Raw genomic sequence first — 17,982 nt, 5'->3', positions numbered from 1 at the left:
ATGATTTGCTGCGTATGACAACACCGGCTGCGTATGATTTGCTGCGTATGACGACACCGGCTGCGTATGATTTGCTGCGTATGACACCACCGGCTGCCTATGATTTGCTGCGTATGATACCACCGGCTGCGTATGACAACACCGGCTGCGTATGACAACAGCGGCTGCGTATGATTTGCTGCGTATGATAACATCGGCTGCGTATGATAACACCGGCTGCCTATGATTTGCTGCGTATGATAACACCGGCTGCGTATGATAACATCGGCTGTGTATGATAACACCGGCTGCGTATGATTTGCTGCGTATGATACCACCGGCTGCGTATGACAACACCGGCTGCGTATGATACCACCGGCTGCCTATGATTTGCTGCATATGATAACACCGGCTGCGTATGACAACACCGGCTGCGTATGACAACACCGGTTGCGTATGATTTGCTGCGTATGATAACACCGGCTGCGTATGATTTGCTGCGTATGATAACACCGGCTGCGTATGATTTGCTGGGTATGATAACACCGGCTGCGTATGATTTGCTGCGTATGACAACACCGGCTGCGTATGATTTGCTGCGTATGACAACACCGGCTGCGTATGATTTGCTGGGTATGATAACATCGGCTGCCTATGATTTGCTGCGTATGACAACACCGGCTGCGTATGATTTGCTGCGTATGACAACACCGGCTGCGTATGATTTGCTGCGTATGACAACACCGGCTGCGTATGATTTGCTGGGTATGATAACATCGGCTGCGCATGATAATACCGGCTGCGTATGATAACACCGGCTGCGTATGATTTGCTGCGTATGATAACACCGGCTGCGTATGATTTGCTGCGTATGATAACACCGGCTGCGTATGATTTGCTGCGTATGATAACACCGGCTGCGTATGATTTGCTGCGTATGATAACATCGGCTGCGTATGATTTGCTGCGTATGATAACACCGGCTGCGTATGATTTGCTGGGTATGATAACATCGGCTGCGTATGATTTGCTGGGTATGATAACATCGGCTGCGTATGATTTGCTGCGTATGATAACATCGGCTGCGTATGATTTGCTGGGTATGATAACACTGGCTGCCTATGATTTGCTGGGTATGACAACACCGGCTGCCTATGATTTGCTGCGTATGATAACATCGGCTGCGTATGATTTGCTGGGTATGATAACATCGGCTGCGTATGATAACACCGGCTGCGTATGATTTGCTGCGTATGATAACATCGGCTGCGTATGATTTGCTGCGTATGATAACACCGGCTGCGTATGATTTGCTGCGTATGATAACACCGGCTGCGTATGATTTGCTGCGTATGATAACACCGGCTGCGTATGATTTGCTGGGTATGATAACATCGGCTGCCTATGATTTGCTGGGTATGATAACATCGGCTGCGTATGATTTGCTGGGTATGACAACACCGGCTGCCTATGATTTGCTGGGTATGATAACATCGGCTGCGTATGATTTGCTGCGTATGATTTGCTGCGTATGACAACACCGGCTGCCTATGATTTGCTGCGTATGACAACACCGGCTGCCTATGATTTGCTGCGTATGATAACACCGGCTGCCTATGTTTTGCTGCGTATGACAACACCGGCTGCCTATGATTTGCTGGGTATGATAACACCGGCTGCCTATGATTTGCTGGGTATGATAACACCGGCTGCGTATGATTTGCTGCGTATGACAACACCGGCTGCCTATGATTTGCTGGGTATGATAACACCGGCTGCCTATGATTTGCTGCGTATGATACCACCGGCTGCGTATGATTTGCTGGGTATGATAACATCGGCTGCCTATGATTTGCTGGGTATGATAACACCGGCTGCGTATGATAACACCGGCTGCGTATGATTTGCTGGGTATTATAACACCGGGTTGATAAATGGTCCCCTGTATATTATATAGGTATTGCACGTGGTGTCTCGGTGACTTGGCTCTGGTTGTGATTCTGTAGTATAATAACATGTTTGGTGCTTTTTCTTTGCAGTCGGTGACGGTTTGGTTCAGCCGGAAGCTTTGAATAAAAAAGCTATTCAGATTATTAACCGGGTGCGAGATAAACTAACAGGTAAATGGAGGCTAATCCATGGGCAGACAATTGCCCCCTTCTCATTCAATGAAATAAAACCAACTTGTTTTATTGTTAGGTCATATTATTATCCCCTGTATATTACTGTGCTGCACAGTTACATAATGTTCCTTTGTTTTCAGTCCTAGTGGACCTAACAATGTAGTTACACACATACCAACATATATATATATATAGATATATATATATATATATATATATAGATATATATATACACACGTACACACACATATATACAGCTGTGGCCAAACGTTCTGAGAATGACACAAGTATTGGTTTGCACAAAGTTTGCTGCTTCAGTGTTATTAGACCTTTTTGTCAGATGTTACTATGGTATACTGATTATTATTATTATAATTTATTTATATGGCGCCACAAGTGTTCCGCAGCGCCTTACAAAGTACATAGACAAATAAGTAACCAGTGACTTACATTACATTACAATACAATACAGGACATGGATAATAAACATTACTATATTAGCGACCTTTACACCCACATAAGCAGCTGAGTGTTGGTTGCTCTAGTGGGGAGTAAGAGATTAAATTAAATAACAGTAGGGAGAAGCACAAGAGGGTAGAGGGCCCTGCTCGAAAGAGCTTACATTCTTTAAGGGAGGGGATGACAAACAGGAGTGACACAGAATGGGGTGGTCCGGGAGAAAGGAAGATGTAGCAGCAAGTTAGGATGAGAGCTGGAAGGCTTTAATGAAGTAGTGGGTCTTAAGAGCTCGTTTGAAAGATTGTAGAGAGGTGCAGAGTCTGATAGGGAGAGAGTGGGAGTTCCAAAGGTGAGGAGCAGCACAGGCAAAATCTTGGAGGCGGGAGTGGGAAGAAGTAATCAATTGGCATGAAAGGCGGCATGTATTAAGTGAACGAAGAGGGCGGACAGAAGAGTGAAGGGAGATGAGATCAGAGATGTAAATGGGAGAGGAATGGGTGAGGGCTTTGTAAGTGAGTGTAAGAGCCTTGAATTGGGTTCTGAAAGGGAAGGGGAGCCAGTGTAGGGCTTGTAGGAGAGGGGAGGCACATGTAGAGCGTTTGGAGAGGAAGATGAACCGAGCAGCAGTACTGAGCACAGACTGGAGAGGAGAGAGATGGGATTTGGGGAGGGCAGCTAGGAGAAGGTTACAGTAGTCCAATCTGGACATGACCAGTGAATGTACAAGGGTTTTGGTAGCATCCTGGGTGAGAAAGGGTCTGATCTTGGAAATATTCTTGAGATGGAAACGACAGGACTGCGAGAGGTTCTGAATGTGTGGTTTGAAGGAGAGGGAAGATTCTAGGATGACTCCAAGACAACGCACTTTGGGACTAGATGAGATAGTAATGCCATCTATTAATAAAGAAATAGTGGGACATGATGTTATGTTGCAGGGTGGGAAGACTATCAACTCAGTCTTAGACATATTAAGTGTGAGAAATCGCTGGGACATCCAGGAAAAGATAGCAGAGAGACAGTTAAAGATACGAATCAGTAGAGAGGGGGAAAGATCAGGTGAGGAAAGGTAGATCTGAGTATCATCAGTGTAGAGATGATAATGGAGGTCAAAAGAGCTGAGTTTACCTAGAGAAGACGTATAGAGAGAGAATAGGAGAGGTCCAAGAACAGAATCTTGGGGAACACCTACTGTAAGAGACTGTGGGGGGGAGGAGTCGTCATGAGAGGAAACAGAGAAGGAACGGTCAGAGAGGTAGGAGGACAGCCAGGAGAGGGCAGTGTCACGTAGACCAAGGGAGTGAAGGATATGCAGCAGTAGACGGTGGTCCACAGTGTCAAAAGCAGCAGAGAGGTCAAGGAGAATGAGCAGAGAGTAGTGGCCCTTGGATTTGGCAGCAAGGAGGTCATTGCTGACTTTTGTGAGGGCATTTTCAGTGGAGTGGAGAGAACGGAAGCCAGACTGAAAAGGGTCAAGAAGGGAGTGGGAGGAAAGAAATGAGGTGAGGCGGTTGTAAACAATACGCTCAAGGAGATTGGAGGCAAAAGGGAGGAGAAAGATTGATCGGTAGTTAGAGAGAGTGTTAGGATCAAGGTTAGGTTTTTTAAGAATGAGGGAGACAAGGGCATGCTTGAATGCAGAAAGAACAGTGCCAGATGAGAGGGAGAGATTAAGGAGGTGGGCAAGATGGGAGCAGGCAGAAGGAGATAGGTAGCGGAGGAGGTGGGAGTCAAGGGGAGAGGTGGAAGGGGGGGGAGGACTGGATTAGGGCCTTAACTTCCTCTCCAGTCACAGGGGAGAAGGATGTCAGAGTCTGTAAAATGGTTGGGGAGGGGTGATCCGGGAAAGGAGAAGGTGGAGAGCTGGGGGACTGGTTGGATATGATGTCCTGACGTATGGAATCAATTTTAGATGTGAAATAGGTAGCAAAGTCAGTGGCAGAGAGCAAGGAGGGGAGACTAGGAGGGGGTGGGCAGAGGAGGGAGTTGAAGGTGGAAAAGAGACGCTGGGGATTTGAGGACACGGAGGAGATGAGATTATTGAAATATGACTGTTTAGAGAGGGTAAGGGCAGCACTGTAGGATGACAGCATGAATTTGAAATGGAGAAAATCTGCCTGAGAGCGTGATTTTCTCCACTGTCGCTCGGCGGTTCGTGAACAGTTTTGCAGGTATCTGGTGCATTTGGAATGCCAGGGTTGAGGTGTGGATTTGCGAGGGTGAATAGTGATCATTGCAGCAACAGAGTCCAGAGCAGAAGTAAGGGAGGCATTTTATAGGGAAGCAGCTTGTTCAGCACAGGAGAAAGAGAGGATAGGGGAGAGAAGGGAGTCAAGTAGGGAAGAAAAGAAAGCAGTGTCGATAGCTTCAATGTTACGCTTAGTGATGATGGCTCTGGGAGGTAAAGGAGGGGAAGGACAGAGGGATAGGTTAAAAGAGAGAAGGTGATGGATAGAGAGGGGGAATGGGGAATTGAAGTAGGCAGAAATATTACAACGGTGAGTGAAGACCAGATCAAGCAAGTGGCCACTCGCATGGGAGGGTGAGGAGGTCCATTGGGAGAGGCCAAATGAGGAAGTGAGGGTGAGTAGTTTGGAGGCAGCAGATTCTGTGGGGATATCAATAAGAATATTGAAGTCACCTAGGATAATAGAGGGAAGGTCGGAGGAGAGAAAGTGAGTGAGCCAGGAAGCAAAGTTGTCAAGGAATTTGGAGGGAGGGCCGTGGGAACGGCAGATGACAGCTACTCTGAGGTGTACTGGTTGGAAGAGGCGTATAGCATGAACTTCAAATGTGGAGAATGTAAGGGATGGTTCTGTTGGTATATGTTGGTATGAGTAACCAGGGGATAGAAGGACCCCAACACCACCGCCATGGCGACCCCCAGGCCTGGGGGTGTGGGAGAACGTGAGGCCCCCATAAGAGAGAGCTGCAGGAGAAGTGGTGTCAGAGGGTAAAATCCAGGTTTCAGTAATTGAAATTCAGGGAGTTAGAGATGAAAAGGTCATGGGTGGGGGCCAGTTTGTTACAGACTGATCTGGTATTCCAGAGGGCATAGGATAGAGTGACAGAGTTGATAGGAGAGATGTGAATGAGATTATCAGGGTTGCTATAGCATGGAGATGAGATTACTTTGGGAGAACGAGATGAATAGAGTGTAGGGATCATGCTGGCTCCTGTGCTAGGAGGGGACCCTGTAGGAAGTGGGCAGGGAGGGAAATTAAGGAGACGTGGATGAAAGTGGGGCATAGTGACAGGGAGATAAGTAAGGGAGGAAAGATTACCAGTGGGGTAGTAGGATCCTTGTGGGGGTATAAGATAAAGAAAATGGAGTAATGGGAGAAGAGGGGGAGGAAGGCAGAGAGAAGGGGAGATAGGAGGAGGTGGAGGAGACCAGGGGGAAAGGATAGAGGTGGAGTCAGAGGGCAGAACAAAAGATTAGGTAGAAAGTGATTGAAGGGAGGAGTTGAAGACAACATGGTCATGGTAAGGATGAGGTACAGTTTCAGCACAATAAAAATATATTATAGAGTTTTGAAAAAGTGGAGATAAGATGGGAGCAGAAATTGAATATTAGAGTAGAGAGTAGTAGTAGCTAGATCATGCAAGACTAGGCCAAAGAGCTAAGGAAAAAGACATTATTACAGAGTTAAGCTGATATTAACAGTATTCAGTAAGATTATCTGTTAAGCACAGAGGCAGCACAAATAGTAGCAGGTGATGGGCAGAGTTTTGTAGCAACCAGAGTTCAGTGTAGAAAGTCCAGGTTGTGCAGTCAGCAGGAGTTTGTAGCAGTGAGATTGTGAAATCACCTTTGTCAATGTTTTTTCTCCAAATATAGGTTTTTAGAAGTACAGATCGGTTGTTTCCCTTCTGTTCCACTTCGGTTCAACGCTGGTCTAACGCCAGTATTAATCTTAAAATGCACTTCTGAATAGGGCACTTCCAGCCAGGCTATTCCAGCCTACTAATGACCCATATGTAGGAGACCTGGCATGTTACATTACTGATTGCTTACAAGCCCAGCACCCTCCCACTAATATGGCTAGCAATAAATTGAGTAAAGCAAACACACAGCACATACCACTAGGCTAATAACAGGCTCAATGAGCTAACTAACAAAGAAACTAAAAACATCAAACTAATATACTATGCAGTAATGATGTAACATTACAGCATTACATAAGTGTCAGATGTTACTATGGTATACTGAGGTAACATTACGGCATTACATAAGTGTCAGATGTTACTATGGTATACTGAGGTAACATTACAGCATTACATAAGTGTCAGATGTTACTATGGTATACTGAAGTAATATTACAGCATTACATAAGTGTCAGATGTGACTATGATATACTGAGGTAACATTACAGCATTACATAAGTGTCAGATGTTACTATGGTATACTGAGGTAACATTACGGCATTACATAAGTGTCAGATGTTACTATAGTATACTGAGGTAACATTACAGCATTACATAAGTGTCAGATGGTATACTGAAGTAATATTACAGCATTACATAAGTCAGATGTGACTATGGTATACTGAGGTAGCATTACATAAGTGTCAGATGTTACTATGGTATACTGAGGTAACATTACGGCATTACATATAAGTGTCAGATGTTACTATAGTATACTGAGGTAACATTACAGCATTACATAAGTGTCAGATGTTACTATGGTATACTGAGGTAACATTACGGCATTACATAAGTGTCAGATGTTACTATGGTATACTGAGGTAACATTACAGCATTACATAAGTGTCAGATGTTACTATGGTATACTGAAGTAATATTACAGCATTACATAAGTGTCAGATGTGACTATGATATACTGAGGTAACATTACAGCATTACATAAGTGTCAGATGTTACTATGGTATACTGAGGTAACATTACGGCATTACATAAGTGTCAGATGTTACTATAGTATACTGAGGTAACATTACAGCATTACATAAGTGTCAGATGGTATACTGAAGTAATATTACAGCATTACATAAGTCAGATGTGACTATGGTATACAGAGGTAGCATTACATAAGTGTCAGATGTTACTATGGTATACTGAGGTAACATTACGGCATTACATATAAGTGTCAGATGTTACTATAGTATACTGAGGTAACATTACAGCATTACATAAGTGTCAGATGTTACTATGGTATACTGAGGTAACATTACAGCATTACATAAGTGTCAGATGTTACTATGATATACTGAGGTGACATTACAGCATTACATAAGTGTCAGATGTTACTATGGTATACTGAGGTAACATTACGGCATTACATAAGTGTCAGATGTTACTATGGTATACTGAGGTAGCATTACATAAGTGTCAGATGTTACTATGGTATACTGAGGTAACATTACGGCATTACATAAGTGACAGATGTTAGTATGGTATACTGAGGTAACATTACAGCATCACATAAGTGACAGATGTTACTATGGTATACTGAGGTAACATTACAGCATGAAATAAGTGTCAGATGTTACTAAGGTATACTGAGGTAACATTACAGTACAGATAAGTGTCAGATGTTACTATGGTATACTGAAATAGCATTACATAAGTGTCAGATATTACTATGGTATACTGAGGTAACATTACAGTATTACATAAGTGTCAGATGTTACTATGGTATACTGAGGTAACATTACAGCATTACATAAGTGTCAGATGTTACTATGGTATACTGAGGTAACATTACAGCATTACATAAGTGTAAGATGTTACTATGGTATACTGAGGTAACATTACAGCATTACATAAGTGTCAGATGTTACTATGGTATACTGAGGTAACATTACAGTATTACATAAGTGTAAGATGTTACTATGGTATACTGAGGTAACATTACAGCATTACATAAGTGTCAGATGTTACTATGGTATACTGAGGTAACATTACAGCATTACATAAGTGTAAGATGTTACTATGGTATACTGAGGTAACATTACAGCATTACATAAGTGTCAGATGTTACTATGGTATAGTGAGGTAACATTACAGCATTACATAAGTGTCAGATGTTACTATGGTATACTGAGGTAACATTACAGCATTACATAAGTGTCAGATGTTACTATGGTATACTGAGGTAACATTACAGCATTACATAAGTGTCAGATGTTACTATGGTATACTGAGGTAACATTACAGCATTACGTTACTATGGTATACTGAGGTAATATTACAGCATTACATAAGTGTCAAAGGCTTCTATTGACAATTACACTAAGTTTATGCAGAGTGTGAATATTTGCAGCATTGACCCTTCATTTTCAAGACCTCTGCAATTCGCCCTGGCATGCTGTCACTCAACTTCTGGGCCACATACTAACTGATGGCCGCCCATTCTTACCTAATCAATGCTTGGGGTTTCTCAGAATTTGTGGGCTTTTGTTTGTGCAAACCCCAAATAGATATATACAATCTATATATACTGTACATATGTATATATGGGTGTGTGTATATAATATATATATATATATATAAACACAGTATATTTAAATTCTAAATATATATATATATATATATATATACATATACATACAGTATATATATATATATATATATATAGCTATATAAAGGGCGTAACTAACTTTGTGGGCCACATAGCAAGATCTTAAAAGTGACCTCCCCCCCCAGACGTATAAAAAACACATTTGCCCCCACACAGACCCCATTCAGGTTATGCCACACAGTTGTACCTCTTATACACAATATGCCATGCAGTAATAGTGCCCCTTATACATAATGCCACACAGTAATGCCCCTTATACTGCACAGTAATGCCCCTTGCACATTATACCACATAGTAATAGCCTTTATAGATGAAACCACATAGTAGTAGTGCCCCGTATAACACATTATTCCACACAATAGTAGTTCCCTATATAAAACATTCCACACAATAGTAGTGCCCCATATAACATTATTCCACACAATAGTAGTGCCCCGTATAACACATTATTCCACACAATAGTAGTGCCCCATATAACACATTATTCCACAATAGTAGTGCCCCGTATAACACATTATTCCACACAATAGTAGTGCCCCATATAACACATTATTCCACACAATAGTAGTGCCCCGTATAACACATTATTCCACACAATAGTAGTGCCCCATATAACAACATTATTCCACACAATAGTAGTGCCCCATATAACATTATTCCACACAATAGTAGTGCCCCATATAACACATTATTCCACACAATCGTAGTGCCCCATATAACAACATTATTCCACACAATAGTAGTGCCCCATATAACATTATTCCACACAATAGTAGTGCCCCATATAACATTATTCCACACAATAGTAGTGCCCCATATAACATTATTCCACACAATAGTAGTGCCCCATATAACACATTATTCCACACAATAGTAGTGCCCCATATAACACATTATTCCACACAATAGTAGTGCCCCATATAACATTATTCCACACAATAGTAGTGCCCCATATAACATTATTCCACGCAATAGTAGTGCCCCATATAACATTATTCCACGCAATAGTAGTGCCTTTTACACATTATGCCCCCACCCCTGTCCCTCCAGCAGCCTCTCTCCTCCCCCTGTGTGCCATCAGCAGCCAACAGTTGTAAATTTGGGGCGGGTCACCAGTTAATTTTAGCTGGCGCAACGGCAGACATGGACTGACGGCTCAATTTGAGTCTGGCACCGATTGCTAGCCATTCAGGAGCTCACGGACTGGCAGCCAGTTTGGATACACCACTGCTAATTGGCTGCCGGTCCACGAGCTCTGATTGCCTCGCGACTGCCAGCGCCATCTCTCCAAGACTGCCTGCCGGCACCAAATCAACACTGCTGACACCTGGGCCCCTTACGGTGGCCCTGACTAGACCGGACCACCTTGTGTGCATGACTGGGTGCATGGAGAGTGGTGGGCCACATAGGCAGCTCGGGCACCATAACAGCCGCACCCATTGCACCCACGGTAGTTACATGCATGTTAGCAATCTGTCCTTTTCAGGATTAGTAGAATAGGGTTATAGGCGAGGAGAATGTAAGGCCTCCGGGTATCCCAGCTAGTACTTAATAATTTCTCTTCACAGGTCGGGACTTTTCCCATGATGAAACTCTAGACGTGGCCACACAAGTGGAACTGCTAATCAAGCAGGCCACGTCACATGAGAATCTCTGTCAGTGTTACATTGGATGGTAAGTTTTAACTTAAGCGTTGGGGGTTTATATGAATATAGGAAGCTTTTAGTCACTGTCCTCTTCCTTGTAGGTGTCCGTTCTGGTAGAGATTGTGGGACTTCGGTTACATCGGTGGAGCTGGCGGCAGTGTACAGACTCGTGGGTCACTGGTGGACAATGCCTATCTTTACCGGACAGCACTGCAATATAGTGCAAGCAACACGTTTATCTCCTTCCAGCCACGTGGATACCGTCTGTATAATGCAGAGCCTTGTACTTACCGTCTGTATAATGCAGAGCCTTGTACTTACCGTCTGTATAATGCAGAGCCTTGTACTTACCGTCTGTATAATGCAGAGCCTTGTACTTACCGTCTGTATAATGCAGAGCCTTGTACTTACCGTCTGTATAATGCAGAGCCTTGTACTTACCGTCTGTATAATGCAGAGCCTTGTACTTACTGTCTGTATAATGCAGAGCCTTGTACTTACTGTGTATAATGCAGAGCCTTGTACTTACTGTCTGTATAATGCAGAGCCTTGTACTTACCGTCTGTATAATGCAGAGCCTTGTACTTACCGTCTGTATAATGCAGAGCCTTGTACTTACCGTCTGTATAATGCAGAGCTTGTACTTACCGTCTGTATAATGCAGAGCCTTGTACTTACCGTCTGTATAATGCAGAGCCTTGTACTTACCGTCTGTATAATGCAGAGCCTTGTACTTACCGTCTGTATAATGCAGAGCCTTGTACTTACCGTCTGTATAATGCAGAGCCTTGTACTTACCGTCTGTATAATGCAGAGCCTTGTACTTACCGTCTGTATAATGCAGAGCCTTGTACTTACCGTCTGTATAATGCAGAGCCTTGTACTTACCGTCTGTATAATGCAGAGCCTTGTACTTACCGTCTGTATAATGCAGAGCCTTGTACTTACCGTCTGTATAATGCAGAGCCTTGTACTTACCGTCTGTATAATGCAGAGCCTTGTACTTACCGTCTGTATAATGCAGAGCCTTGTACTTACCGTCTGTATAATGCAGAGCCTTGTACTTACCGTCTGTATAATGCAGAGCCTTGTACTTACCGTCTGTATAATGCAGAGCCTTGTACTTACCGTCTGTATAATGCAGAGCCTTGTACTTACCGTCTGTATAATGCAGAGCCTTGTACTTACCGTCTGTATAATGCAGAGCCTTGTACTTACCGTCTGTATAATGCAGAGCCTTGTACTTACCGTCTGTATAATGCAGAGCCTTGTACTTACCGTCTGTATAATGCAGAGCCTTGTACTTACCGTCTGTATAATGCAGAGCCTTGTACTTACCGTCTGTATAATGCAGAGCCTTGTACTTACCGTCTGTATAATGCAGAGCCTTGTACTCACTGTCTGTATAATGCAGAGCGTTGTACTTACTGTCTGTATAATGCAGAGCCTTGTACATACAGCAATGAATTAGATGAGGAGCCAAATGTTATGTAGCTGTAAAGAATTATGATTGTTGATAAACAAACTGAACGTGATGCAAAGCGCTTTAGTGCGGCTTTCTGTACATATTATGATTTTTATAGGTTTTTTGGGAGTATTGCATGACGTTTTAGCGTTGGATACTTCAAAGTCCTCTGCAAAAACAATTGTGTATTCAACATTTAACCCTCAAATTAAGAAGCATCTGCGAACACTTTCTTGAACAAGGGAACGTTTGTGTTTGCACTTTAATCGTCCTCTACGGCACAAAGCCGAGACAAAATGTATTTTCCCCTGACAATAAAGCAGAAATGTACTTGAACCTATAAGTGGTTTTATTTGTATTCAGGAAAGTACTTCTGCATAAAGAACATCCCGTTCTGACTTCAATTTAGTGGGAGCTGTTATTCTGTCCTCTCCCGACTTAAATTAAAGATAAGATTACAAATAATTCTGCATTGGGGTGTGACATCATCCATTGTGACATACAGTATGGTGTGACATCATCCATTGTGACATACAGTATGGTGTGACCTCATCCATGTGACATACGATATGGTGTGACCTCATCCATGTGACATACAGTATGGTGTGACCTCATCCACGTGGCATACAGTATGGTGTGACCTCAGCCACGTGGCATACGGTATGGTGTGACCTCAGCCACGTGACATACGGTATGGTGTGACCTCAGCCATGTGACATACGGTATGGTGTGACATCATCCATGTGACACGGTATGATGTGACATCATCCATGTGACATACGGTGTGGTGTGACATCATCCATGTGGCATACGGTGTGGTGTTACATCATCCATGTGACATACGGTGTGGTGTGACATCATCCATGTGACATACGGTGTGGTGTTACATCATCTATGTGACATACAGTATGGTGTGACCTCATTCATGTGGCATACGGTGTGGGGTGACATCATGTGGCATACGGTATGGTGTGACGTCATCCATGTGACATACGGTGTGGGGTGACATCATGTGGCATACGGTATGGTGTGACGTCATCCATGTGACATACGGTGTGGGGTGACGTCATCCATGTGGCATACGGTATGGTGTGACCTCATCCACGTGACATACAGTATGGTGTGACCTCATCCACGTGGCATACGGTATGGTGTGACCTCAGCCACGTGACATACGGTATGGTGTGACCTCAGCCATGTGACATACGGTATGGTGTGACCTCAGCCATGTGACATACGGTATAGTGTGACATCATCCATGTGACATACAGTATGGTGGTGATGTGACCTCATCCATGTGGCATACGGTGTGGTGTTACATCATCCATGTGACATACGGTGTGGTGTTACATCATCCATGTGACATACAGTATGGTGTGACATCATCCATGTGGCATACGGTGTGGTGTGACATCATCCATGTGACATACGGTGTGGTGTTACATCATCTATGTGACATACAGTATGGTGTGACCTCATTCATGTGGCATACGGTGTGGGGTGACATCATGTGGCATACGGTATGGTGTGACATCATCCATGTGACATACGGTGTGGGGTGACATCATCCATGTGGCATACGGTATGGTGTGACCTCTCCATGTGACATACGGTATGGTGTGACATCATCCATGTGACATACGGTGTGGTGTTACATCATCTATGTGACATACAGTATGGTGTGACCTCATTCATGTGGCATACGGTGTGGGGTGACATCATGTGGCATACGGTATGGTGTGACATCATCCATGTGACATATGGTGTGGGGTGACATCATCCATGTGGCATACGGTATGGTGTGACCTCTCCATGTGACATACGGTATGGTGTGACCTCATCCATGTGGCATATGGTATAGTGTGACAACATCTATGTGACATACGGTGTGGTGTGACATCATCCATGTGGCTTACGGTGTGGTGTGACCTCATCCATGTGGCATACCGTATGGTGTGACCTCATCCATGTGGCATATGGTATGGTGTGACCTCATCCATGTGGCATATGGTATAGTGTGACAACATCCATGTTGTGAGGATACCGGGTGACCTGGGTATCCTGGGGTTCAGGGATCACACAGTAGAGCGGGTTATAATGAAGGAATGATGAACTTTAATCATGAAGACACAGAAATCCAGCAAACAGTAAGCAGGGTTATATCATTACAGTCCACTCAGAGTTCAGCAAAGTCTTTTCCGGCTGCTGTATATCTCCTCCCTACCTGGCCAGCTGTAACAGGGCACACAGAGCTGCTATATATCTTAAGACACTGAGAGGGGACAACACCCCAACCTTCAGAGTCACACTGTACTCACACACTACCCCACAATTCCCCTTGCTGCACCACCCTACTTCCCTCTCTCTCACTCATTGGGCTCAGGTGTCAGTCTTTGCAGAGAAGAAGGAGGAGGGCTTTGTAACAGGAACACACCTTTGCTGTCTGCTGCTGACAAACTTCCTGTATGAGACATGCAGACTGAGGGCTTCAATTTAAGAACACAGAACTGGGTCATAACTCTTTTCAACATGCAGGCAAGTCCTAGAAGTCCTTTTCCCTTGTCTCCTCACATACCTCCCCCTTCTTAAATCGAGGAGACAGACATGGTCCGAATGTTGGAGTCCTGTCTGTCGACTCGGCCCGAGGGTCTGCGAAGCTTGATATTTGTTTCCTCACATCTGGATAGCCCGTCAGCATTGTGATGTTCTCGTCCCTTTTTGTGAGAAATGGAAAAGTTGAAATGTTGTAACGCCAGACTCCACCTCAACAACCTCCCATTTTCCCCCGAGGTTCTGTTTAGCCAATACAACGGGTTATGGTCAGTGACAACAGTAAATTATTTCCCATAAAGATATGGTTGTAGCTTCTTTAAGGCCCAGACTATGGCTAAACATTCTTTTTCAATAGTGGCGTAGGCTATCTCTCGGTCAGCTAGTTTACGGGATAGATACACAATTAGATGTTTCCTACCGTCTGCTTCCACTTGACTCAACACTGCCCCAAGTCCATACCCTGATGCATCTGTCTGCACAATAAACTTTCTGTTGTAGTTAGGGGCAGCCAACACTGGGGCTCGAGTCAGCAAGTCTTTTAAGGTGTTGAAAGCTTGCTCACATTCAACAGTCCATTCAATATTCCGAGCATATCTCTTTTTGGTCAAGTCTGTCAGAGCCTTGGCCACGGTGCTGTAATGTGGTATAAATTTCCTGTAATAGCCAGCGACTCCAAGGAACGCCCGCACTTGTTTTTGGTTGACAGGTTGGGGCCAATTGGAAATAGCCTCCACCTTTGCTGGATCAGGTCTGATAGCGCCTCCTCCGACCCGATGTCCTAGGTACTGAAACTCAGCCATACCCATCTGACACTTATCTGGGCGTATGGTGAGTCCAGCCTGTCTAATCCTCTTCAGCACTTCTGTCACCTGGATTAAATGTTCCTCCCAGGTATGGCTGAAGATGGCAATGTCATCTAAGTAGGCTTGGGAAAAGTCTTGACACCTCTCCAAGAGGTCATTAACCATTCGCTGGAATGTGGCAGGGGCGTTCTTCATCCCGAAAGGCATTGTAGTCCACTCAAAGAGTGCTTCCGGTGTGATGAAGGCAGAACGCTCCTGGGCCTCTTTGGTAAGTGGGATTTGCCAGTAGCCTTTGCTCAAATCCAACGTTGAGACAAACTCAGCCCCTCCAATCCGATCCAGTAGCTCATCAACACAGGGCATAGGGTAAGCATCAGTGGTGGTGACTTCGTTCAATTTGCAATAGTCCACACAAAACTGTGTGGTCCCATCTTTCTTGGCCTCTAAGATCCTTCACATCTCTTGCTGCTGGGCTGCATTCAACTGTTGTCCCACCTGGACTGATTCCACTCCTTTCTTCTCTTTAGCAGCTCCCAAAAGGTCAAGCAAAGGATCAGTTTCTGGTGTCTCCATCGGAGGACAACATACCGCCATTGTTACTACTTGACGATCACGATAGGCCTTAATTCGATTTATATGGAAGGTGCGTAGGTACTTCCCTCCCTTATTCAGGGCAATCACGTAATTGACCGGCCCGGTGCGCCTTACCACGGTATACGGTCCTTCCCACGTGGCCTGCAGTTTGTTTCTTCGCACTGGGTTAAGCACCATTACTTTTTGCACTGGATGCAACTCTCGGTCTTGAGCGTTGGCGTCATACCATTCCTTTTGTCTCTCTTGTGATTCCCTGAGATGCTCTTGGGTAAAGTGTAGCAATCTTCTCATGCGGTTCCGCATATTCTCTACATATTGTAAAATGGGCTGCTGGTGTTCTTGGAAAGTTCCCTCCCAGCTCTCTTTGACCAGGTCTAGAGGCCCCCGCACTTTCCGGCCGTACAAAAGTTCAAATGGGGAATATCCAGTAGACGCCTGTGGGACTTCCCGATAAGCGAATAGAAGCTGTTGAAGGGCTCTCTCCCAGTCCCCCCCCTCGGACAGCACGTAAGCTTGTAGAAGTCTTTTTAGCGTTCCATTGAAACGTTCACAGAGTCCGTTGGTCTGTGGATGATAAGAGGTGGTCTTCCGAAGAGGTCGAACACCCCACTTTTCCCACAGGGTTTGCATTAGTTCACCTTGGAATTGGGGCCCTTGATCTGTGACGACTTCCTGCGGGTATCCAAGCCGACTGACTATATCTGTCAATGCTTGCGCAACATGTTCTGTGTCAATAGATGATAGGGCCACAGCCTCAGGATAGCGTGTAGCAAACTCCACCAGTGTTAGGATGTACTTCTTTCCCGTATGACTGGGAATAGCTAATGGTCCAATTAGGTCTATGGCAACACTGGCAAAGGGCTCCCCTATAATAGGTAATGGGTGCAGAGGAGCTTTTCGCTGGGGCTTCCCGAGCCTCTGGCAGGTATTGCAGGTGTCTCGATACTGCTTAACGTCTCTAGAGATTCGTGGCCAGAAGAAATTCCGCAACAATCGGGCCAGTGTTTTACAGGTGCCAAAATGCCCGGCCGCTGGAATGTCATGAGCAGGGGCTAGTAATTGTGCTCTGTACGGTGTAGGTACCACCAACTGTTTAGTAGGCATTACTGTTTCCTGTCCAGACTGAAGAACGACCACTCGGTACAGCAATTCCTCTTCCCAAACTATCTTGCTCCCATCAGCTGTTTCCAACCCCAGGTCGGCTGCGCTCCTTAATTTACTTAGGGAAGGGTCTGTCCGTTGGGCCTGTCGAAACTCGCTCCGGTCCACGTCCCCCAAGTCTAACTCTGTAGTACTGGACAAGGGACTGGAATCACTCACCATTGTGGTCGGGGTAGGTTGGTTCTGTTCTGAATCTGTCACCTGGGTCACTGCTCTTTGGGTTTGGCTCCGGGTCACCACTTGAACGAAGCGTGTCACCAGTCCCTGTCCCAGATCATTCCCGAGGATGACCTTGGCTGGTAGCCCCTTGAGTACTCCGACCTCCACGATTCCTTGATCGGCTCCCCAGTCGAGATGTATCTTGGCGATGGGGATATCGGTCTGTTGTCCCCCGGCGGTGGCAATTCGTACATACTGTCCAGGAATCACCCGGGAGGTGGGAATCAGGTCTGGCTCAATCAATGTGAGTGAGGCCCCAGAATCTCGTAGGCCCTGTACCCGCTGGTCCTCTACCAACACAGGCTGTAAGTGCCCCTGCATATTCTGAGGAGTTGCCTGCTCCTCCCCCAGAACCAGGTCTACAATATACACCCCATCCATCATCTCGGCCGCATCTGACTGGATGACCACCTCGCAATAATCCTCCATGGGGTAACATACC

At 44.9% G+C, this 17,982-nt stretch overlaps 1 protein-coding gene across 3 annotated transcripts in view; it reads left to right on the top strand.

The window, feature by feature from the left end:
* MTOR (mechanistic target of rapamycin kinase) overlaps window positions 1-11,304 on the top strand; it is a 393,475-nt gene extending 382,171 nt beyond the window's left edge. For all 3 annotated transcript variants that reach the window (XM_088447807.1, XM_088447808.1, XM_088447806.1), the window contains exons 53-55: window positions 2,019-2,099; window positions 10,668-10,773; window positions 10,847-11,304. In XM_088447807.1, coding sequence (XP_088303933.1) covers window positions 2,019-2,099; window positions 10,668-10,773; window positions 10,847-10,862 — 203 coding nt within the window. In that variant the 3' untranslated portion in view covers window positions 10,863-11,304. The remainder of the gene's footprint in view (window positions 1-2,018; window positions 2,100-10,667; window positions 10,774-10,846) is intronic.
* Window positions 11,305-17,982: the final 6,678 nt, after the last annotated feature.

The sequence above is a fragment of the Taudactylus pleione genome, unplaced genomic scaffold (assembly GCF_031769625.1).
Source record: "Taudactylus pleione unplaced genomic scaffold, aTauple2 ptg000441l, whole genome shotgun sequence".
Lineage (NCBI taxonomy): Eukaryota > Metazoa > Chordata > Amphibia > Anura > Myobatrachidae > Taudactylus > Taudactylus pleione.
This window is presented reverse-complemented; position numbering and strand designations above follow the sequence as displayed.